This window comes from Taudactylus pleione, unplaced genomic scaffold (assembly GCF_031769625.1).
Source record: "Taudactylus pleione unplaced genomic scaffold, aTauple2 ptg000079l, whole genome shotgun sequence".
Classification (NCBI taxonomy): Eukaryota; Metazoa; Chordata; class Amphibia; order Anura; family Myobatrachidae; genus Taudactylus; species Taudactylus pleione.
Window position 1 is genome coordinate 1,982,167 of NW_028284481.1, and position 25,453 is coordinate 2,007,619.

At 46.7% G+C, this 25,453-nt stretch overlaps 1 protein-coding gene across 3 annotated transcripts in view; it reads left to right on the forward strand.

The window, feature by feature from the left end:
* SPDYA (speedy/RINGO cell cycle regulator family member A) overlaps positions 1-25,453 on the forward strand; it is a 74,242-nt gene that overhangs the window by 39,538 nt on the left and 9,251 nt on the right. For 2 of the 3 annotated variants that reach the window (XM_088467961.1, XM_088467960.1), the window contains exons 5-6: positions 868-1,039; positions 3,658-3,961. In XM_088467961.1, coding sequence (XP_088324087.1) covers positions 868-1,039; positions 3,658-3,961 — 476 coding nt within the window. Of the gene's footprint in view, positions 1-867; positions 1,040-3,657; positions 3,962-24,804; positions 24,893-25,453 lie in introns of all 3 variants that reach the window. The other variant, XR_015877734.1, reaches the window with a different exon arrangement.

Consider the following 25,453-nt stretch of genomic DNA (forward strand, 5'->3'; position numbering starts at 1 on the left):
GGCAAAGATCAATGTCTAATTCATATATAAAATGTGATTGTAATGTATTCATATTTATTACAGGGAAGGGCAGACAATTCCCGCCCTTGGTGTCACACACAAGGACCAGTTAAGTTCAGCTCAATGAATCACAAGCAGTAAGACCTTTCCCTCTACCAGGGGTAGGAATTGTTTGGCACTTCAGCTGGTTGGGAACTATAAATTCAAGCATGCATTGCTACAGTTTTAGCATACCCTAACAGCAAAACTGTTACAGGGCATGCTGGGATGTGTAGTTTCAAAGCAGCTGGAGTGTCGCACCTTGCCTTTCCCTGCCTTGTACTATCTGCATTTCCCTTCTCATATCCAAGTAGTTGCTTGTGTTGATATGGATTGAGGATCATCAAAAGTGATTTATTCAAACCCTCTGTGTATTTGTAACCTGCATAGAGATTGTCAGGATGTTTATATGTATACAGTAGTCCCAGTACACTTTTAAGCTTAAAGGGTTTATTTTCTAGACAGGAAATTTAAAAAAGAGTATACCAGTTTGTTGGAAAGGCGACGCACCATTTGGCTAATTACGGCTCTAGTATCACATGCCACCCTTTCCCTAAACAGAACCCGCCCTCTCTTTACATTTCTAGTGGATTGATATCTTCAAATACAGCAATTGGATTCTACACCAAAAGCGGAAAAAAAACCTTTGTTTTCAAAATAAATAATATTCTAGACATCAATCAGCAATTTATTTTATGCATTTTGTTTTTAATAAAGTAACAACATGTTCTCAGAACGGTCAGGGAAGTTTATACTCCCATATTCTAAGTAATGTTCTTCGTTGTCAAACAGGGACCTGCTAGAGCTAGACTGTCTTTCTTTTTATAGATATTTAGCAAATACAGTGGAGGAGGATTATGAAGAGGACAAGTATGAAATCTTCCCGTGGGCTTTAGGAAGGAACTGGAGGAAGCTATTCCCAACTTTTCTGAAATCAAGGGACAAGTTGTGGTCTAGAATAGACTATAGAGCAGCTGTGAGCAGACGCTGCTGTGAGGAGGTCAGTTACTACTGTAAAGAGACATGTATAAGACATTAGCCATTAATGCTGTACATATTACACAGTGGAATATGCTCGAAGCACACTTATATAAACTTGTATTAAGAGGTACTATATCCTCATAGCATCATATAATGCCCTGCTGGAGACCTTACAGCAGAGTAGCAGTAAGGTATTCCCATTGCTGAGAGAGAAGTAGTTCCTATGCTGGCCACATGCTGATATATCTGCAGCCGTACTGGGCATTTGGGCGGATACTACAGCGTGTGTAAATTACCTCAATTTCTGATAATAATTCAGTATAAATGGTTTGGCAGATGACCTCTATTGGCCTCTTCTAAACTCACACTGGAAAAGATCTGACTACCAACATCCGATATCATCCAAATAATAGATTTATATTTGTTAAAGTTAATGAAAATAATTTAGCATACTTTTCTATTCAAGCTGGAATTTTCAATTTTTATATTAATAATAGTATCATTTTGGGGAACAGAGATATAAATGTACCATAGCAATTCCATAAACAATTTATTTTAACATAAATCACTGTGGCCACCTATGAGAATGTTGGTAATTATCACTTCGGCTTCTACTGATTTATAAGTTAGCAGTTTCCACATTGTCATGTGACTGCTATGGCAACCACAGTCACATGGCACAGGATGTAGTGAGCAGAGATGCTTTGGAATTCCCCTCTGATCTCTGTCTGCACTGTACAATCCTCCAACTCTTTCCCCATCCCCTGCCTCACATGACATGCTGGAGTCTGTAAGGGTGACTGGCAGCTATACTTGTCTGATTTGGCTCAAAGCTGAGTGACAGAGTAGAATACAGAAGACCATTAACTCCTGTATCAGAAAGCATAGCACACAAAACGTTTTTGTGATTGTGCCTCTATAACATGTTCGCTAATCTGTGCAGCTCACAGCTGAGTTATGTTAAGTTAGTCTAAATATTTAACTAAACCATATTGGGCCCGATTCTGAGTCGCACTCAAGAATGTGGCCATATCTAACAATTTTTCACATACTGTACTTACGTCGTGGGCTGCATATGCATTTTTGCGAACGTACTCACTATTCGGTCGCACTCATCTCAGCCGTTTCTCTGTGGCCGCTAAAGGAGCATTTTTGGGTAACTAGTATGCGGCAACAATGCAAACACATGCAAAAGAACGGTTTCCTGGGCCAGAGTTATTCTGAGTCATCTCTATGCATTGTGGTTGCAGTCGCATCTTCTGCACCTCGAATGGGGTAGGTGTAAGGTCCGATGCTGATGAAGACGGCTGCTCTTACGAACGGAAGACTGGAGCAGTGCGTTCACATAGATGCGTGCGAGTCCGAGCATGCATGTAGTTGAATTAACATTCTGTTTGCAGGCATTGTTGTATAAAAGCAATGCAGGTATTCTTCTCATTTCCTTCTCTAAAGGTAGCTATGTAAAGTTAGAACCCTAGCCTAGAAAAGTGCTCTGCATGACTACTCTGTTCTCAGGGCCAGCTACCATTAGGCAGCTTTTGGAGGCTGCCTAAGGGCAACGGCCATTGGAGGGCGCCACTGAGTCCACAAAAAAAAGGATGTCTCTTTTAGTTCCAGACAGGCATATGGTGCATACACACGGTCAGATTTTTCCTTCAGATCTGAACGATAACGATTTAAAAATCGTTGAGTCGTTCATATCTGAAGGAAAATCTGACATATCTGACATGCCTGAACGATGGACGATGAACGATGCGCATTCCCGTTTGTCAGATAACGATATCTGACATCTGATGGGTTTGCAGTCAGACTTGGACGATTCCATTCATTTTAATGCAGTCAAAAATCGTTCAATCGTTCAAAACTTTGGTCAAATCGTTCATCTGACAAATCTGACCGTGTGTATGCTCCATTAGTGTGTGTGGGGTGGTTTTATTGGGTGCTGCAGGATTAGTGTGTGGGTACTGACATATATTGGAGCACAAATGTGTGGCATAAATATATTGGGGCATGGATGAGTGGCATAATGTATTGGGGACACAGCTGTATGGCATATAAAGAATTTGGGGCACATGTGTGGCATATGTACTAGGGGCATTGTTTGGCATAATTCATGGCTATGTGACATACAACAAACTTGTTGCACAGCTGTGTGGCATATGTGTTGGGGACACAAATGTGTGGCATTATGTATCATGGCACAAATGTGTGGCATATACTGTATTGGGGGCACAAACGTGTGGAATATTATGTATTGGAGGCATTGATGTGTAGCATAATTATGAATTGGGGATACAGTTGTGTGGTATATAATGAATTTGTGGAACAGATGTATGACATATCTTGAATTGAGGGCAGTGTTATGAGGCACAGTAAGATTTTGGGGCTCCGCTGTGTGGCATATTATAAATTGGCACCACCAATGTGTGGCATAGTATGTATATGAGGGAGCAGGGTCTGTGGGTGAAATGCTGCCTAGGGCGCCCAGACACCTTACACCGAACGGTCTGTACTAAGAAACCTTTCCTGCACACCTGAGCTGAGGAAACTTGTTGTATTCTTTCATCTAGTCCTGTGCTTCCCAAACTCGGTCCTCAGGACCCCTAAGAGTGCACCTTTATTATGTTATTCTCGCAGGTCATGGCTATTGCACCTGCGCACTACATCTGGCGGCGTGAGCGCTCTGAACACCACAGCGGTGCCGTGAGAAATTACAGTAAGGATGAGTCCATTCTCCCCCGTGGCCCCTCCGCCACACCACTAGACTGTGCCCTGTGCGGTAAGAAAGGGCGGCTCATAGGTCTGGGCTTATCCAGTTCTTCATCGTCTTCATCCGAGACCACATTGCACATCAGAGAGCAGACAGCGCCACACCACACTCCGAATTCCCCAGAGGACAAGATGCTGATCGACTCTCCACAGTTCTGCCGCTACTTCCAAGGTTTGCTCCTCTCTGTGACATATTTCTTTATTTTATTATATTTTATATGGATTATTATATTGTATTTGCTTTAAATGTGGCTATTTTATATATAAAAAAAATGAATTCCCACTTACTTTGGTGCCAGGGACAGGGCTTAGTCAATTTGGTGCCTGCGACGGCAGCTAGAACATAATGTCAGCTGAAAGAGCTGCAGCCACACTGGGGATGACTCTGTGTCGCATGCAAAGTGACTGTATTTGTGGGCAGCGGCAGGAGCCAGATTTACTACATTATAGTCATGCGAGATTCCATTAAGCTAATGCGGCAGTTTGTGAGTCTGCAACCGGGAAGCCGCGCTGCCCATCTCACGCTGGCCGCCATCATTAGCCCGATGCTAGGTGCGAGAGATCCGTCAGAAACAGACGCCCCTACGGACGTTTGCTTTGCATCAGTGTTACCGTTGTCTGCTGAAGCCTTAATACTTTACATAATATAACAGAATATTACTGGACTGTCCATAAGGTATATAGTGCAATATACTGTATATAGTATATAGGGCCTGATTCAGACCCGCTCGCGAGCGCATAGCGCTCGCAAGCGGGTCAATGGTCAACCAGAGCGCACGCATGGCGTGCACAATGCGCGTGCGCGAGCCCCGGAGCCAGTGAGAACTTCACTCGCTCCAGGGCTCGCTACAAAACGGGGCGGCTGTCGATGTTGATCGACAGCTCACCCCGTTTTGTAGGCGGGGATGGGGGGTGGCTGGACAAACGGAGGTGTTCCCGAATGAACGCCTGTCACGGAGGTCACGGAGGTGGGTCGCCTGTTGTTGAGATAGAGTGACGTGGCCAGGATCTCAGTCAGCCGATGGTGATTCCGTCTTCTTTTGTGCAGCTGCGGTGGCCGTCTTGCGTGACCCCATGCAGCTGATGGCATAGCAGATGATCCGATGTTGTGTTCTAGAACTAAACTCGAATCAGTTATGCATGCAGGTGGCATGACTCCTCCTGCTGCGTTACCATATTAGCGCTATCGCAGCTGCTACCATGTTAGCAACTGCCATGGCGAATGCGTCCTCTGCTGAATCAGGCCCTTTGTTCATTAATGTTGCCAACCAAGGTGACACAAACTTTTCATTGGTCAGCAAAGGTCCATTTATCCCTCCTTGGGAAAGGAAGTGTCAAAAACTGGGAAACATTATTCTAATAACATGACTGAGAAAGATATATCATTATTATCTTTATTTTATATGGCGCCACAAATTGTACACAGCGCTGTACAGAGTAAGCATACAAAACATTTCACATATACAGGGGATTTTATGTTACATAGAATACACAGCAGAATGCCATAGCATGAATACCAAATATTTGTATCACTGGAGACTGGGTAGGACAGGTAACTGGGGCATGGGTTGGACAACTCACTGAAGCTAGCAGGAGTTACAGGTGGGAAGCAATGAACTAGGTGATCCTGGGGGAGTCGGAGAAGAGGGGAGGCCACAAAGGGGCGGAGCAGTGGTGACATGGAGTTTGGTATGAGGAACAAGAGGAAGGAGGGCCCTGCCTGTAAGAGCTTACTGTACATACTAACGGGAAAGGAAGAACATTTGTAGGGTGAGCTGGGAAAGATAAATGGTGGAGGGTTGGAAAAGTATTGAATTAAGAGGAGGGCTGGTACGCTGGACGTAGGATTAACATAGGAGAATAGCACTAGGAGTCAGTATACAAATGCTGTACTGAGTACACACGCTGGTGATCCAGATACAGGATAGACACAGGAGATGGCATTAGGAGTCAGTACACAGATGCTGTTTAGTGCTGAAGTTGATTAACTGGAGTTTCAGCACACAGACAGGTGCTGAAGTAATCACTGGAGAAGTTAAACACTGATTAGTGCTGAAGTCTTACCTGGAGTTTAGCACACAGACAAGTACTGAAGAAATCATTGGAAAAGTCATAGGGACCCAGACGCAAATTAGCACTGGAAGAAGTCACTGGAAATAAATAGCATAAAGCCTGGAGCGATGTAACAAAATCACAGTCACTGGAAAAGCAAAGTTGAACAGCAGCTTCCTGTTCCTGTAGTCAGACTAAATACCCTTAGGTAGTTGGTCATTGGATCAAAAGATCATCTGAGTGACCGCAGGACTACCATTGGGAGAGACTAGTCAGGTGATACAGACTAATATGGCTGCGCCCATGAACGCCACTGCGGGAACCAGGACACATGCATGGAAGCCCTAGCAGACCCCGGGGAGAATACTCAGATCACCACTCACCTCCACGACGGCGACTGAACACCTAAGACAAGGACGCAGAGTCCACAGGGGAGACAATGGGGTATAGGTGGTGGTTAGGAGAACTGGACACCAACAGTTAAAGGTTTTCTGTCCCAGGATGCTCCGGTCCTTCCAGCCTATACCCCGCCCACAGCCTGAGGCAAATCAGTTTTGTCAACAAGCCCAAGGCAAGATAGGAGAGAAGGAAGACTGGTACACTTAAGAGTCGCACTCTCACACAATAGAAAAGGAAACCAGTAGCCAAAAGAAGAAACCCTTAGAAGCCAGATGCGTCACGGCAGGCACCCTGTGGACCCTATCGACTTCGAAGAAAGAGAGTTAACAAAGGTAAGTTTACCATAACTCTCCTTTTCTTCTTCAGGGTCCATAGGGCTCCACAGGGGAGACAATGGGGATGTCCCAAAGCAGTTGTTCAAGGGCAGGGATGCTCCTGAGCTGAGAGGAGAATCCGGCGTCCAAAGGGAGCATCCTGAGAGGCAAATGTATCAAAGGCATCGAACCTAAGAAAGGTGTGGACAGAAACCATATGGCCGCCTTGCATAGTTGTTTGGCAGACGCACCACGGCAGGCTGCCCATGAGGGACCCACAGAACAGTAGAATGAGCAGATACGGTATCCGGCACAGGAAGGCCAGCCTGCGTGTAAGCCTGTGAAATAGTCATGCGAAGCCATCTGGCCAGAGTCTGTTAGCTGGCCAGCCTTTCTTGTGGAATCCATATAGGACAAAGAGGGAATCTGTTTTCCTGATGAAACCAGTATGGCCCACATAGATATTCAGAGCACGGACCACAACTTAGGAGGCCTCACCTGCCGAGAGGTCTGGTGATTGGAAGGTCGGAACTACAATTTCCTCATTAATGTGGAAATGAGAGACCACCTTGGGGAGGATGCCAGGGCAAGTTTGAAGAACAGCCCTGTCCTAATGAAAGATCAGAAATGGAGAACGCCCCAAAATCTGACACCCTACGGGCAGACGTGATAGTCAGAAGAAAAAGAGTCTTTGCAGTGTTTGACATATACTGAGTCCAGGGATTTAAAAGGTGGTCCCTAAAGTGTATGGAGAACCAGTGAAAAATCCCATGGAGCCACAGGAGGGACAAAGGGAGGTTGTATATGGAGGACGGTGCGAACATCTGGCAGTGGACCAATTCTACGCTGTAACCTAGATAGACAGAGCAGAGACGTGGAGAGGCCAGGCGGAGTCCGAGATCCAATTCAGCTTGAAGGAAGGCAAGGATCCGAGAAACCTGAGGGTCATAGCTTCTGGTAGCACACCACAGGAAATATTTATGCCACACCCAGTGATAGATCCGGTCAGAGGCCGGCTTGCGCGCTTTGAGTATGGTCTGGACCACAGAGTGAGAGTGAGAAAACCCTTTGAACCTTAGGAGGGATGTCTCAAGAGCCACGCAGTCAAAGACAGACGGGCCAGGTCCAGATGTAGACAGGAACCCTGAGACAACAGGTCCCGACATTGAGGAAGTTGGAGAGGAGCATCTATGCAGATACTTTGAAGATCGGAGTACCAATGGTATCTGGTCCAAGCCGGAGCTACCAACAGAACCCTGCCCCATTCTTGCTTGAATTTTGGAAGGACCCGAGGAAGAAGGGAGACTGGAGGGAAGAGGTACGCCAACTGGAAGGTCCACTTCACTGACAAGGCGTCCATGAAGGCTGCTTCGGGGTCCCTTGTCCTGGATCCATACACTGGAAACTTGTGGTTGTGTCGGGACGCCATGAGGTCCACGTCCGGTAGACCCCATTTGTCCTCCAGGAGCTGAAAGACCTCTGGATGTAGAGACCACTCCCCGGCATGCACGTCATGAAAAAAACTGCTTCCCAATTGAGAATCCCCGGGATGAACACTGCAGAGATAGCTGGGAAATGACGTTCGTCCCACGTGAGAATGCGTGCCGCTTCTGCCATTGCCGTCCAACTGCGAGTGCCTCCCTGGTGATTGAGGTAGGCCACCGCTGTGGCATTGTCAGACTGTACTTGTACTGGTCTGCCCTGAAGAATGTCCTGAGCCAGAGTGATGGCTCGGAGCTCCAGGACATTGATTGGTAGGAACCCCTCAGTGGGAGTCCAACGACCCTGGAAGGAGTGCTGACCGGTCACAGCGCCCCACACACAGAGGCTTGCATCCGTGGTAAGGAGCACCCAATCCAGGATGCAGAAGGGGCGACCCTTGTTTAGGTGGGACATCTGTAACCACCAGGAGAGGGATAGACGAACTTCCGAGAGAGGACTATCGTCTGGGATCTGATCAGATGGGGCAGCCCATTCCACCTGGAGAGGATTAGGTGTTGTAGGGGCCTGGAGTGGAACTGAGCATACTCCACCATGTCGAAGGTGGAGACCATGGACCCCAAGGTCCGCATTGCTGAGTGAATTGACACTCTGCGACTGTGGAGCTACCTGCGCACTCGTTGCTGCAATGCAGAGATTTTGTCTGCTGTCAGGAAGATTTTCTGAACTTGAGAATCCAGAAGGGCTCCCAGATATACAATTCTTTGAGAAGGGGTCAGGGAAGACTTTTTCCATTTGATCAACCAGCTGTTTTTTTTTTTAGAAAGGCCATGTTCATTTGAAGTGGGTGGTGAAGGACTTCTGGAGAGTGTGCTAACAGCAAGAGGTCGTCCAAGTATGGGAGTAGTCTGACCCCCTGACGACGAAGGTGGGCCGCCATAATCTCCATGATCTTGGTGAAGACCCGGGGAGCTGTAGAAAGCCCAAAAGGCAGTGCTTGACTGAATGGCCATCTGGAGGAGCAGGGCTTTGCTCGGGTCTAATGGAGGGCCTGTGTAAAAGAACTGCTGGGGAGGGCTATCTCAGGAATGAGAGGGCATATGCGTGAGAGACCACTTCTTGTACCCAGACGTCTGTGGTGGTCTGACGTCAGAACCGGGTGAACTGAAGAAGTCGGCCTCCCACCCTGGGATCTCCCAGGAGGAGTCTGGCCCCATCAGGCAGAAGGCTTGTCCTTGGATTTGGCAGCTGGATGTCTAGTAGCCCAGGCTTGCTTGGTCCTGGGCTTGGAGGCCTTTGTGGAAGCCGACTGCCGTGGAAAGGACTGACCTTTATCTTTTCCCTGGGGACAAAAGGACCTAAAGTATAACATCCGAGGCCCCGGTGTCGATGCTGAGGGTAGAAAAGCCGTCTTAGAAGCCGCTAAGGTAGCCACAATCTTGCCCAACTCTGGGCCAAACAGGATCTCCCCAGTGTAAGGCAGTGATTCAAAGGCATTCTTAGAGTCCGTCTCAGCCTTCCATGAACGAAGCCAAATGATACGGCGGGCTACCACCAAAGTAGCAGATGCATTGGAAGCTAGGAGACCAGTATCCAAAGCCGCTTTTCCTAAATAGGAGGCTGCATCCCTGATGTGCGAGATGTAGGACAGCTGTTCCCGAAAAGCATCAGAGGGAAATTAGTTCTCTAGAGCATCTGCCCAGCTCTCAATGACTTTGGCCACCTAAGCAGTAGCCATGGCTGGACGAGCAATAGCTCTTGTAAGACATATCACGTGGGAATCCACCATTGGGGGAACTTCCCATTTAGCACAATCAGCTGCTGGCATAGGATAAAAAGAAACCAGGAGTTTTGGCAGCTGGAACTTTTTACTTGGCGTATTCCATGCCTCGCTCATGAGCTCAGAAAGCTAATCAGAGTAAGGAAATTCCACCAAAACCACTTTCTGTTGCTTAAAGAGTGGCTCTTTTGTTTTAGGAATGGGCTCTGCATCTTCTATTTGAAGAATTGATTTGACAGCCCTCACTAGTGCAGGTATATTCAATTTAGACTGAAGCTGCTCCACCCGCAAGGGGGTGTCAGGGTTCAGCCTAGGATCGGCCTCTCTCACCTCCTTGCTGGCTTCCCCTGACTTCCTTGCGGTCAGACGTCTGGTGCAGTGATGGATGTGGGGCTGAGTATTCTGCCTTAGGTGCTTTTTGTGAGCTTCCGTGGTCGGCTGTGTGTGCTGGGGATTGGAGTTCCCATCATGGGCGCCGCCATGACAGTTCCTCTCATGTGACAGTACTCCTAACCTATGGTAGCATGATTTCAGTCAGCTGATGCTGTGCTCCAGTAATCTGCTACCCCTGGGTATAAATCCGCCTCCAGAACTCCAGGAAGTTGCTGTTCAACTTCTTCTCTGTTCCAGTGACAGCTTCCAAGCTATTCTTAATCTGAGAGTAGTTCTCTCCCAGTATCCAGACTGTTTTGTTTTCTATGTCTGTGTGTCTTTGTATATGTGCTGCTAGTATTGCAGCTTCCTTGTGTCACTGAGGTGTCAGATTACCTGCTGGTATTAATTAGCTCACAGCTGGACCTCCCAGCACATGTCTGTGTCAATCTGCCCTGTGTCTTGTCAGTGCAAATCTGCACTTGCATTTAGCACTCTCCTAGTGTATGCCTGACTTCTCTCTGCTCTTGTCTGTGCAATCTCCAGTATATGTCTGTGTTCTTTGCCCAGTGTCTTGTCTCTGGTAATCAGCTCCAATCATTTCCAGCATTCCCATATATTCCCTGAGTCCACTCTGCTCTTGTCTGTGCAATCTCCATTATATGTCTGTGTTCTTTGCCCAGTGTCTTGTCTCTGGTAATCAGCTCCAATCATTTCTAGCATTCCCATATATTCCCTGAGTCCACTCTGCTCTTGCCTTTGCAATCCCCAGTATATGTCTGTTTTTCTGCATATTTAACTGTTTCCAGTCCATGCCTGTGTTATAGCATTCTGTTCCATTTCCAGAGTTCATTCATTCCATTCACCTCCAGTGCTATTGCATTCATCATATTGCATTCATTATAGTTTCCGGTCTTCTGCCATTCCCAGGTACCTGTCCAGAGGGCCGCGACCTGCTCACTTGGTGCAGCTGAAAACCAAATCCCAATTGGAGGGGTCACTGGAGAAAACCACCAAGTGGGTTACACTCCGCGCCTCTGGGCAGGTCTAGCCAAACCTGGGTTTGGCCGCAACTAGGAGACCTAGTCTAGTCACTCCCCTTGTCACCCGAACCCCTCGGCTCACCGTCCTCCACAGAGGAATTCTTGCACTGGATCGTGACCGTTTGAACAGCCCAATATGCAAGCTGCCGGGTTCAGGGTGATGCAGGGTTTCAGGATTTACTCTTTCGTGTGACTGCACAGGAGACAGCTTTGCAATCCATCAGACAGCAGCTGCAAGAACTCTCTAGTCAAATGATGGTTATTCATTCAGTTCTAGCTGCTTTGTCCCCAGACACACCACAAGTTCCGCCAGTGAATTCTCCACAGTTTTGTTCTGAAGTTTCAATTATACCTACAGATGAAAAATTTTCTGTGCAAGCTAGTGAACCTCTCAAGTGTCTTCTGGTTCCCCAATTTTCTGATATGCGTGACCCTGAACCTTTCAAGAATTTCTACTGGCTTCTAGAACAACTACAAAATCTCCGTCCTAAAATTTTTCAAGTTATTCCCAAGCTTTCTAGTGCTACTCCTGACTTGACTAACAGCTTTTCCAAACAAACTAAAGTAAAGCATCAAAGTTTCCTGCACCCTAAACTTACTGAGGTTGAACGTCAGCGACGCCGGGAACTGCATCTCTGTTTATAGTGTGTTATGACGATCACTTTCTTAAGGACTGTACTCTGCGCCCACTGAGAAGTGGTGACAAGTGTGTGACTCCCAATATCTGCGTTTTCAGTTCTCCCCATCATCCATCAGTGATTCCCGTTATTTCAGTTACAGATAAGGAGGTGATGTCCACTGAGCAAAAGAAAGTTCAAGTTTTCGATTGGGGCCCTGCTACAAGATGCTTCAACCCTCGTCTAAGAAATATTGGGAGAATATTTCAACCTTCTAAAGTCAGGGACACTACTCATTCCATTTCTACTGGTCACGGCCCGGATTCCATTTCCATCGATCCCAGTCCGGATTCTGTTTTTCCCAATACGGGACTCCAGTCAGTAGCCCCAGGAGGGGTCTCAACTTCCTTACCCCGAGTGGAGGTCCCAAGTCTCGCACCCCAGGAGGGGGTCCCAAGTCTCGCACCCCAGGAGGGGGTCCCAAGTCTCACACCCCAGGTGGGGGTCCCTAGTCTCGCACCCCAAGAAGGGGTCTCAAGTTCCACGCCCCAGAAGGGGGCCTTCGTTTCAAGTTTTGAAACCCCAAGGAGGGGGTTTCAAATCTCTCACCCCAGAAGGGGGTTACAAGTGTTGTACCCCAGGAGGGGGCTTTCATTTCAAGTTTCACGCCCCAGGGAGGGGACTTCATTTTGAGTTTCATGCCCCAGGAGGGGGCCTTCGTTTCGAGTTACACACCTCAAGAGGAGACCATCATTTCGAGTTTCACGCCCCAGGAGAGGTCCTTCGTTTCGAGTTTCATGCCTCAAGGGGAGGCCTTCGTTTCGAGTGTTATGCCCCAGGAGCGGGACGTAATTTCAAGTGTTACTCCCCAAGAAAGGGTCTCAAGTTCCATACCTCAAGAGGGGGTTCTGAGCCACTCACCCCAGGAGGAAGTCTGTGTTCTTGCATCCCAAAAGGGGGTTTCATATTGCGTACCCCGAAAGGAAAAACCAAGTCAGCTTCCCCAGAAGGGGGTTTTAGGTCCCATACTCCAACAGGAAGTGTCAAATTCTGTACTCCCGGAGGGGGCCTTGAGTCTCTCACCCCAAAAGAAGGTTTCAAATCTTGTTTCCCAGGAAGGGGCCTCAAGTCAAGTACCTCAACAGGGGTTTCCTGACTCTATACCCCAGGAGAGCGTTTCAAGTGTCGTACCCCAAGGAGGGGCCTCTAATGCTATACTCCAAGAGGGGGTACCTAGTGTTATGCCCCAAGAGGGAGCCTTATATATTCTTCCCCAGAAAGGGATTTCAAGTATTCCACCCAGGATGGGGTTTCCAGTGTCATACCCCAGGAGGGGATTTCAAGTGTCTCACACCAGGATGGGGTTCCCAGTGTTGTGCCCCAAGGGGGAATTTCAAGTGTTATTCTCCAAGAAGGGATCTCAAGTGTCTCACCCCAGGATGGGGTTCCAAGTGTTGTACCTCAAGATGGGATTCCCAGTGTTATACCCCAGGAGGGGATTTCAAGTGCCTCATCCCAAGATGGGGTTCCCAGTGTAATACCCCAAGATGGGGTTCGTGGTGTTATTCCCCTGGAGGGGACTTCAAGTGTCTCACCCCGGGATGGGGTTCCCAGTGTAATACCCCAGGAGGGGATTTCCAGTGTTACGTTTCAAGAGAAAGTTCTTGTTTCAAGTTTTTCACCCCAGGATAGGGTTTCTAGTGTTATACCCCAGGAGGGGATTTCAAGTGTTACACCCCAAGAGGAAATCCTCGTTTCAAGTTCTTCACCCCAGGAGGGTGTTTCAAGCCTCTTACCCAGAGAGAGGGTTCCTAGTGTCCTTCCCCAGGTGGGGACTTCAAGTGTCTCACTCCAGGATGGGGTTCCCAGTGTCACTCCCCAGGAGGGGATTTCGAGTAGTATACTTCAAAGAACAACTTCCGCTAATTTGTCCATCCCAGTTATAAATTCTTCTGTTCCTGTGTTCAGGGGATCTTCACAAGCCTCACACTCTTTTGAATCGGAGTCTAGCGTTTTTGAACAGACTAGCCCAGGAGATTGATAACCACTTGAAAAATGTGACTTTTGTGATCTCAGAGGTCCCTGGGCTTCTGGGAAAAAAAGGACTCAAGTCTCTAGTTGAGGTCGTTGGAGGTAGAGTTGTGGAAAATCTTAGTAAAGAAACCAATTACCTCATCATGAGCCCCAACGGTGATAAATCTAAACGGAAAGTGGCAGAAAATTTTGGTATCAAGGTCATCAACGAGGACCAATTGTTTGAATTAATGTATTCTTCATCCAATGACGTAATAGGTACTGACCATATAATCCCTGAGAATAACAAATTTTTTAATTCTGGTGCAGATAAAGAACATCAATTAATGCCAATTACATCTCCTGTTTATCAATCGATGGATCTCCAGTATAATTCCATGTCCACTCCTAACTGTGTTTTGTCCATTCCAGTATGCTCAACTAAAGTGTGTGAGGTATCTTCAATTCCAAAAGGGAAAAGCCCTAAATCAAAGACCAAAGAAATTTCATGCTCACAACCAGTTCTCCTACCTTCCTCTGTGGATAAAACCAGTTCTTCAACTAAAGACCTTATCTCTGAGCAAAATTTTTTGGGAACAGATAATTGCCTGAAGGACTTGTCTTTTGTGATCTCGGGAGTCTTAGAATCTGTTGAGAATAATGAAGCCAAATCTTTAATAGAAAGTTATGGAGGCAAAGTTTTTGAGAAACTCAGCAGTAAAATCAATTATCTTATTTTGGGCCGTGATGGTGGGAGATCCAGGCGAGCAAAAGCAAAAGATTTGGGGGTCAAAGTCATTAATGAGGATACATTTTTTGAATTGGTGGACATTTATTTCAGCAAACAGTTACTTCTTGAACAAGCCTCCTTATGTAGTATTCCAGTACTTCCAGTCTCTAAAAACGGATACGAAAGTTGGGAGGATATCTGAAAAGTTATTTTTTCTAGTCTGCTGGAACCCAGTTCTTATTGTGTCTTCAATCAAGATTTCCGAGTTTCCTGTGTTTTTCAAATATATTTTTTGTGTCTTTTTGAGGAGTTCCAGTTGAGCCTTTATGGGTGTTCGGTGCCCACCCTAAAAGGAGGGGGTACTGTCAGGGTTCAGCCTAGGATCGGCCTCTCTCACCTCCTTGCCGGCTTCCCCTGACTTCCTTGCGGTCAGACGTCTGGTGCAGTGATGGATGTGGGGCTGAGTATTCTGCCTTAGGTGCTATTTGCGAGCTTCCATGGTCGGCTGTGTGTTCTAGGGATCGGAGTTCCCATCATGGGCGCCGCCATGACAGTTCCTCTCATGTGACAGTACTCCTAACCTATGGTAGCATGATTTCAGTCAGCTGATGCTGTGCTCCAGTAATCTGCTACCCCTGGGTATAAATCCGCCTCCAGAACTCCAGGAAGTTGCTGTTCAACTTCTTCTCTGTTCCAGTGACACCAGCGTTGCCCTGTGCTAATCTTTCAGAGAGTTACTTCAGCCTGTTCACAGTTCTCCAGTTTCCAGTATTAGCTTCCAAGCTATTCTTAGTCTGAGAGTAGTTCTCTCCCAGAATCCAGACTGTTTTGTTTTCTATGTCTGTGTGTCTTTGTATATGTGCTGCTAGTATTGCAGCTTCCTTGTGTCACTGAGGTGTCAGATTACCTGCTGGTATTAATTAGCTCACAGCTGGACCTCCCAGCACATGTCTGTGTCAATCTGCCCTGTATCTTGTCAGTGCAAATCTGCACTTGCATTTAGCACTCTCCTAGTGTATGCCTGACTTCTCTCTGCTCTTGTCTGTGCAATCTCCAGTATATGTCTGTGTTCTTTGCTCAGTGTCTTGTCTCTGGTAATCAGCTCCAATCATTTCCAGCATTCCCATATATTCCCTGAGTCCACTCTGCTCTTGTCTGTGCAATCTCCAGTATATGTCTGTGTTCTTTGCCCAGTGTCTTGTCTCTGGTAATCAGCTCCAATCATTTCTAGCATTCCCATATATTCCCTGAGTCCGCTCTGCTCTTGCCTTTGCAATCCCCTGTATATGTCTGTGTTTTTCTGCATATTTAACTGTTTCCAGTCCATGCCTGTGTTATAGCATTCTGTTCCATTTCCAGAGTTCATTCATTCCATTCACCTCCAGTGCTATTGCATTCATCATATTGCATTCATTATAGTTTCCGGTCTTCTGCCATTCCCAGGTACCTGTCCAGAGGGCCGCGACCTGCTCACTTGGTGCAGCTGAAAACCAAATCCCAATTGGAGGGGTCACTGGAGAAAACCACCAAGTGGGTTACACTCCGCGCCTCTGGGCAGGTCTAGCCAAACCTGGGTTTGGCCGCAACTAGGAGACCTAGTCTAGTCACTCCCCTTGTCACCCGAACCCCTCGGCTCACCGTCCTCCACAGAGGAATTCTTGCACTGGATCGTGACCGTTTGAACAGCCCAATATGCAAGCTGCCGGGTTCAGGGTGATGCAGGGTTTCAGGATTTACTCTTTCGTGTGACTGCACAGGAGACAGCTTTGCAATCCGTCAGACAGCAGCTGCAAGAACTCTCTAGTCAAATGATGGTTATTCATTCAGTTCTAGCTGCTTTGTCCCCAGACACACCACAAGTTCCGCCAGTGAATTCTCCACAGTTTTGTTCTGAAGTTTCAATTATACCTACAGATGAAAAATTTTCTGTGCAAGCTAGTGAACCTCTCAAGTGTCTTCTGGTTCCCCAATTTTCTGATATGCTTGACCCTGAACCTTTCAAGAATTTCTACTGGCTTCTAGAACAACTACAAAATCTCCGTCCTAAAATTTTTCAAGTTATTCCCAAGCTTTCTAGTGCTACTCCTGACTTGACTAACAGCTTTTCCAAACAAACTAAAGTAAAGCATCAAAGTTTCCTGCACCCTAAACTTACTGAGGTTGAACGTCAGCGACGCCGGGAACTGCATCTCTGTTTATAGTGTGTTATGACGATCACTTTCTTAAGGACTGTACTCTGCGCCCACTGAGAAGTGGTGACAAGTGTGTGACTCCCAATATCTGCGTTTTCAGTTCTCCCCATCATCCATCAGTGATTCCCGTTATTTCAGTTACAGATAAGGAGGTGATGTCCACTGAGCAAAAGAAAGTTCAAGTTTTCGATTGGGGCCCTGCTACAAGATGCTTCAACCCTCGTCTAAGAAATATTGGGAGAATATTTCAACCTTCTAAAGTCAGGGACACTACTCATTCCATTTCTACTGGTCACGGCCCGGATTCCATTTCCATCGATCCCAGTCCGGATTCTGTTTTTCCCAATACGGGACTCCAGTCAGTAGCCCCAGGAGGGGTCTCAACTTCCTTACCCCGAGTGGAGGTCCCAAGTCTCGCACCCCAGGAGGGGGTCCCAAGTCTCGCACCCCAGGAGGGGGTCCCAAGTCTCACACCCCAGGTGGGGGTCCCTAGTCTCGCACCCCAAGAAGGGGTCTCAAGTTCCACGCCCCAGAAGGGGGCCTTCGTTTCAAGTTTTGAAACCCCAAGGAGGGGGTTTCAAATCTCTCACCCCAGAAGGGGGTTACAAGTGTTGTACCCCAGGAGGGGGCTTTCATTTCAAGTTTCACGCCCCAGGGAGGGGACTTCATTTTGAGTTTCATGCCCCAGGAGGGGGCCTTCGTTTCGAGTTACACACCTCAAGAGGAGACCATCATTTCGAGTTTCACGCCCCAGGAGAGGTCCTTCGTTTCGAGTTTCATGCCTCAAGGGGAGGCCTTCGTTTCGAGTGTTATGCCCCAGGAGCGGGACGTAATTTCAAGTGTTACTCCCCAAGAAAGGGTCTCAAGTTCCATACCTCAAGAGGGGGTTCTGAGCCACTCACCCCAGGAGGAAGTCTGTGTTCTTGCATCCCAAAAGGGGGTTTCATATTGCGTACCCCGAAAGGAAAAACCAAGTCAGCTTCCCCAGAAGGGGGTTTTAGGTCCCATACTCCAACAGGAAGTGTCAAATTCTGTACTCCCGGAGGGGGCCTTGAGTCTCTCACCCCAAAAGAAGGTTTCAAATCTTGTTTCCCAGGAAGGGGCCTCAAGTCAAGTACCTCAACAGGGGTTTCCTGACTCTATACCCCAGGAGAGCGTTTCAAGTGTCGTACCCCAAGGAGGGGCCTCTAATGCTATACTCCAAGAGGGGGTACCTAGTGTTATGCCCCAAGAGGGAGCCTTATATATTCTTCCCCAGAAAGGGATTTCAAGTATTCCACCCAGGATGGGGTTTCCAGTGTCATACCCCAGGAGGGGATTTCAAGTGTCTCACACCAGGATGGGGTTCCCAGTGTTGTGCCCCAAGGGGGAATTTCAAGTGTTATTCTCCAAGAAGGGATCTCAAGTGTCTCACCCCAGGATGGGGTTCCAAGTGTTGTACCTCAAGATGGGATTCCCAGTGTTATACCCCAGGAGGGGATTTCAAGTGCCTCATCCCAAGATGGGGTTCCCAGTGTAATACCCCAAGATGGGGTTCGTGGTGTTATTCCCCTGGAGGGGACTTCAAGTGTCTCACCCCGGGATGGGGTTCCCAGTGTAATACCCCAGGAGGGGATTTCCAGTGTTACGTTTCAAGAGAAAGTTCTTGTTTCAAGTTTTTCACCCCAGGATAGGGTTTCTAGTGTTATACCCCAGGAGGGGATTTCAAGTGTTACACCCCAAGAGGAAATCCTCGTTTCAAGTTCTTCACCCCAGGAGGGTGTTTCAAGCCTCTTACCCAGAGAGAGGGTTCCTAGTGTCCTTCCCCAGGTGGGGACTTCAAGTGTCTCACTCCAGGATGGGGTTCCCAGTGTCACTCCCCAGGAGGGGATTTCGAGTAGTATACTTCAAAGAACAACTTCCGCTAATTTGTCCATCCCAGTTATAAATTCTTCTGTTCCTGTGTTCAGGGGATCTTCACAAGCCTCACACTCTTTTGAATCGGAGTCTAGCGTTTTTGAACAGACTAGCCCAGGAGATTGATAACCACTTGAAAAATGTGACTTTTGTGATCTCAGAGGTCCCTGGGCTTCTGGGAAAAAAAGGACTCAAGTCTCTAGTTGAGGTCGTTGGAGGTAGAGTTGTGGAAAATCTTAGTAAAGAAACCAATTACCTCATCATGAGCCCCAACGGTGATAAATCTAAACGGAAAGTGGCAGAAAATTTTGGTATCAAGGTCATCAACGAGGACCAATTGTTTGAATTAATGTATTCTTCATCCAATGACGTAATAGGTACTGACCATATAATCCCTGAGAATAACAAATTTTTTAATTCTGGTGCAGATAAAGAACATCAATTAATGCCAATTACATCTCCTGTTTATCAATCGATGGATCTCCAGTATAATTCCATGTCCACTCCTAACTGTGTTTTGTCCATTCCAGTATGCTCAACTAAAGTGTGTGAGGTATCTTCAATTCCAAAAGGGAAAAGCCCTAAATCAAAGACCAAAGAAATTTCATGCTCACAACCAGTTCTCCTACCTTCCTCTGTGGATAAAACCAGTTCTTCAACTAAAGACCTTATCTCTGAGCAAAATTTTTTGGGAACAGATAATTGCCTGAAGGACTTGTCTTTTGTGATCTCGGGAGTCTTAGAATCTGTTGAGAATAATGAAGCCAAATCTTTAATAGAAAGTTATGGAGGCAAAGTTTTTGAGAAACTCAGCAGTAAAATCAATTATCTTATTTTGGGCCGTGATGGTGGGAGATCCAGGCGAGCAAAAGCAAAAGATTTGGGGGTCAAAGTCATTAATGAGGATACATTTTTTGAATTGGTGGACATTTATTTCAGCAAACAGTTACTTCTTGAACAAGCCTCCTTATGTAGTATTCCAGTACTTCCAGTCTCTAAAAACGGATACGAAAGTTGGGAGGATATCTGAAAAGTTATTTTTTCTAGTCTGCTGGAACCCAGTTCTTATTGTGTCTTCAATCAAGATTTCCGAGTTTCCTGTGTTTTTCAAATATATTTTTTGTGTCTTTTTGAGGAGTTCCAGTTGAGCCTTTATGGGTGTTCGGTGCCCACCCTAAAAGGAGGGGGTACTGTCAGGGTTCAGCCTAGGATCGGCCTCTCTCACCTCCTTGCCGGCTTCCCCTGACTTCCTTGCGGTCAGACGTCTGGTGCAGTGATGGATGTGGGGCTGAGTATTCTGCCTTAGGTGCTATTTGCGAGCTTCCATGGTCGGCTGTGTGTTCTAGGGATCGGAGTTCCCATCATGGGCGCCGCCATGACAGTTCCTCTCATGTGACAGTACTCCTAACCTATGGTAGCATGATTTCAGTCAGCTGATGCTGTGCTCCAGTAATCTGCTACCCCTGGGTATAAATCCGCCTCCAGAACTCCAGGAAGTTGCTGTTCAACTTCTTCTCTGTTCCAGTGACACCAGCGTTGCCCTGTGCTAATCTTTCAGAGAGTTACTTCAGCCTGTTCACAGTTCTCCAGTTTCCAGTATTAGCTTCCAAGCTATTCTTAGTCTGAGAGTAGTTCTCTCCCAGAATCCAGACTGTTTTGTTTTCTATGTCTGTGTGTCTTTGTATATGTGCTGCTAGTATTGCAGCTTCCTTGTGTCACTGAGGTGTCAGATTACCTGCTGGTATTAATTAGCTCACAGCTGGACCTCCCAGCACATGTCTGTGTCAATCTGCCCTGTATCTTGTCAGTGCAAATCTGCACTTGCATTTAGCACTCTCCTAGTGTATGCCTGACTTCTCTCTGCTCTTGTCTGTGCAATCTCCAGTATATGTCTGTGTTCTTTGCTCAGTGTCTTGTCTCTGGTAATCAGCTCCAATCATTTCCAGCATTCCCATATATTCCCTGAGTCCACTCTGCTCTTGTCTGTGCAATCTCCAGTATATGTCTGTGTTCTTTGCCCAGTGTCTTGTCTCTGGTAATCAGCTCCAATCATTTCTAGCATTCCCATATATTCCCTGAGTCCGCTCTGCTCTTGCCTTTGCAATCCCCTGTATATGTCTGTGTTTTTCTGCATATTTAACTGTTTCCAGTCCATGCCTGTGTTATAGCATTCTGTTCCATTTCCAGAGTTCATTCATTCCATTCACCTCCAGTGCTATTGCATTCATCATATTGCATTCATTATAGTTTCCGGTCTTCTGCCATTCCCAGGTACCTGTCCAGAGGGCCGCGACCTGCTCACTTGGTGCAGCTGAAAACCAAATCCCAATTGGAGGGGTCACTGGAGAAAACCACCAAGTGGGTTACACTCCGCGCCTCTGGGCAGGTCTAGCCAAACCTGGGTTTGGCCGCAACTAGGAGACCTAGTCTAGTCACTCCCCTTGTCACCCGAACCCCTCGGCTCACCGTCCTCCACAGAGGAATTCTTGCACTGGATCGTGACAGGGGGACTCCGTGAGAGAGAGATCTGCGTCCTCTGCCTCCGCAGATGATATCTCAGAATCTGAGAACTGTGTGGACTGTGAAGATAATACAGCACGTTTAGTAGTTTTACTGAGTAAGGTCCTCTCACTTTGCAACATTTGTTGAAAAGCTGTAGAAGTAGCCGCTAGACTCTGCACTGAGGTAGAGAACATGTCTACCCATGGAAGAGGCATAGGAGTTACTGGTATCGGTGGGTGTACCTGTTGTGGCAATCCCATAAGGACTGCTAGGCGGTCCACAATTTTTGCCAACAACTGTGTAAAGGAATCCCAGGGGGTTTCCTGAGCAGTGGCTGGAGGGGCTGACTGGCCTGGGGCAGTATAACAAGATGCACATACCATAGACCATCTTGAATTAAATCCTCCTGGGTCAATCCTGCTGAAGAGGACCAGCAAGAGACCAGTATAGGAGTAGCAGCCTGCTTGTTACCCTTGCCTTTGCTAGACATAGCTGCAAGGACAGTATAACACACAATATGGCACTGAGCAGCTTGCAACACACGCAGTATGTGACAGCCTTCACAAATACAGGTAGATGTGAAGGACAGTGAACCCCCTATACACCAGTATCCTAGGTTTATTGTGAAAGAAAGGAAAGGTATAAGCTGACAGAAGAGAAAAAAAACAAACAGCAGTCAGATACAATGCAGAGTATAATTACTCTGCATATAATTACAGAGTATAATAACTGCAATGGGCACTAGATTCAACTACACAGACCGCAGTGGCTGGTAGGAAATAGCGCTGTATAACCTGGCTCCTAGGAGAGGTATACAGGGAAACTGGACCCAGCGTTCCCGTAGACCTGTGGCTGCTTTGAAGAAAATGGGCGCCGTGAGTCTCTGAGGGGACGGAGGGTGAAGGAGGAGCATCTCAGGGGCAGTAAGACCACAGTGGAATGGCACCCTGAGCTGGGGGAGGGGCCGCGCAGGGAATGGGCTAACCTCCCCTATGCTGACATCAACCACCGGGTCCTTGGTCTCGGTTTATACCCTGCACCAGTATAATTTTATGCCCTGGTGGTCTAGTGGAGTCCCGGATGAACCGGTGTCTACATCAGCACCTCCGGTCTGTCTCCTGAGACCGGAGGTCAGACTGCGCATAGATGCGGGAACCCACCCTACCTGTCCCCCTGTGTCCTGGCTGCAGTCCTCCCGTGGAGCCACGCTAGCCAGGCCCCCTGGTGCCCCGCTGTAAGTACCAAGCCTGGGGCTGGAGTTGCGGTGGGGTGATGAAGCAGCAACGCTGCCTGCTCTTCAGAAAAAAACAAATAAAAGAAAACATAAAATAAAGCTTGGGCTGCTTAAAAGCAGCCCCACTGTGTAAACGGTGATCCAGCTCCTGTCGATCACCAACGACAAACTGAATTGCTTCAGGCTGTGGGCGGGGTATAAGGGGGAAGGACCGGAGCATCCTGGGCAGAAAAGCTTTAACTGTCCAGTCCTCCTAACCATCACCTATACCCCATTGTCTCCCCTGTGGAGCCCTATGCACCCTGAAGAAGAAATTATGGCTGCGTGTGTAGCTTCTGCATCAAATGAGATTGATATTTTATGTAAAGATTGTAGTTGCTTTTTTATATGTGCACAGCTGCTGATTAATTTAAGTAAATGATTGGCTAAAAGGGATATAAATACCCTGAAACATGCACAATGTAATATACACATCTAAGAAAATTTAAATGACCAAAGGTGAAGAAACGTGTGAGATGAATTTATACAAATATCTGTCATGCTGGACTCGGATTTTTCCTTCTCAGTGACATTAGAGGGGTCAGGACACCATTCCCTACACGGCTGTTAGCAGAGCCCCCCTCAGCCAGTGATTAATTATCTGATCTTGATATTCTGTAAACATGGGTGTAACTACCATAGGTGCAATGGGTGCAGCTGCTATGGGGCCCAGGGCTGAAGGGGGCCCATGTTACCTGTCAAAGATACATGTGTTATATACACTTATCACCATTGGATGGTACATAGGGGCCCTTACAAACTTTTGCTACGGGGCCTTCAAATACCTAGTTATGCCCCTGCCTGTACAGCTCATTATTTTCTACTACAATTATATATCCATATCATATGTGGGACATTGCTAATGTTCTTCATTTAGAGACAGGTATAAGAACAGGTATAGGAGCACTATATAGGAATCAGTCACCTTACTCGGGATGTAATATCTGTGTGTATAGATTTTTCTCACTGCCTGAATATCTTGCGTCTGAAATATATATATATATCTATAATCTCAGTACTAGCATATCAGTCTCTATAATTATGATCTAGATATTGTTTTGCTGTCTGCTTCTCTCATTTCATTAATACTATAAATGTACCACTCTCTGGGAGTATTGCCCTAGCACTGTTTGTCCTATAATGGTAATAATGAATAGGAGCTGGCTTATCCTGTCTAACAGTCTAGGCATAATACCATGTGGCTAAATGTAACATTATTGGACACAATAACAGATTTCCTGCTAGAGGTTGCTTTACTGCTTGTTTATATCATGTCTAGGATATTAGCCCATAGAAATATTAGAAGTTTCTGCTACATTTAGTATTTCTGTTGCATGCAAATAAGTCCCAGCTTCGCTTCCCGTCCTTGCCTTTATATCCCCCTTAAAGCTTCCTTAACACTCAGTTTTACTTTAAGTGTCATCTACTGCGGGTTATGCTCCGGCCTAACGCTCAGTGTGTTATGTTTACATTTTAACATCTTGATCTTTTTGGGTGAGAATTCAACTTCATATCCATTAGGTCAGCTCTAAAGGTGGTCAGAGGGGAAAGTTCCTGACTCCCCCTCACTGTATGTCTCTTTATGTGCGATTCAGTCATTCTGCATCTTTGTCCTGCATCTTATGCGCAGTGTATGGACAGGACAGGAGGGACTGTGTCAGCAATTAATCTGATATCATAAATGAGGTATTATTTATTTCCTAAGCCATTGCATTTATGGATCAGGTATTACAATCATCCGTACTATATTATTATTATTATCACTTATTTATATGGCGCCACAAGTGTTCCGCAGCGCCTTACAAAGTACATAAACAAATTGTAGACAAGCGACTTACAGAACAATACAATACAGGACCAGGACATGGATAATATATATTGCTACATTAGCAATCATAACACCCAGATAAGCAACAGAGCATAAGCAACCCAGTGTTAGGTGCCCTAGTGGGGAGTAAGAAGTAGATGAAAGTAAAGTAGGGAGAAGCACAAGAGGGTAGAGGGCCCTGCTCGTAAGAGCTTACATTCTAAAAGGGAGGGGAAGACAAACAGGTTTGACACAGATGGGGAGGAAGGAGCATGTAGCAGGGAGTTAAAATGATAGCTATATAACTATATAAGCACTGCCATTTACAGCTCGGCAAGACAGTAACAGAACACAGTTTATGTTATGTATTATATGATCCTCCCTGACAGAGCTATAGCTGGACTACATGCAGATAAGTTTGCTCTAATATATATATCTGCTCAATGCACTTACCTTACTGTTACTGCTCCTGCATATCTTTCTCACCCCCGCATAATGCCGTCCACACATTGCCCCATTCTGCCAAATAGCATATGCACTGTTGTTTCCAAACTGGCATTACATGTTGTTGAACAAACTTGACAGATCCAGCCGTGTGGCACCAAGGTTGAGCAGCTGGATCACATGATGCAAATTAGTGCAGTTGGCAGATGACTGCACCGCCCAATTTAAGGTATGTCCAGGGGGAGGGTTTTGTTTTTACGATACAAAAGGCACACTTTAATCACATTTAAGTGAATGGAATAGTGGCTTAAGTAAATAATAAATAAAAACAACTTGGAGGACTTTGTCAAAAAAATGAGAGTTATGGTAAAAACTTACCCTTATTAACTCTTTCTTCGAAGTCCATAGGGTCCACAGGGAGACCTTGGGGTGTAGGTGATGGGAACCAATCCGGGCACCACGCAGTTAAAGCTTTCAGCTCCCAGAATACATTGGGTCCACTCTCCCTGTACCCCGCCCCCGAGCCAGAGGCACCTCAGTTCGTAAAAAGCCAAAGGCCGGAGAAGGATAAGAGAGAAGGAAGTCTGGAACACTCAAGAATCACATTCACAGAGAAGGGGACTGGAAGCCGGTGACCAGTACGATAGCCCATAGGAAGCGAGGTGCGTCAGGGCGGGTGCCCTGTGGACCCTATGGACTTCGAAGAAAGAGAGTTAACAAAAGGTAAGTTCTTACCATAACTCTCATTTTCTACTTCAGGGTCCATAGGGGGTCCACAGGGTTGACCTTG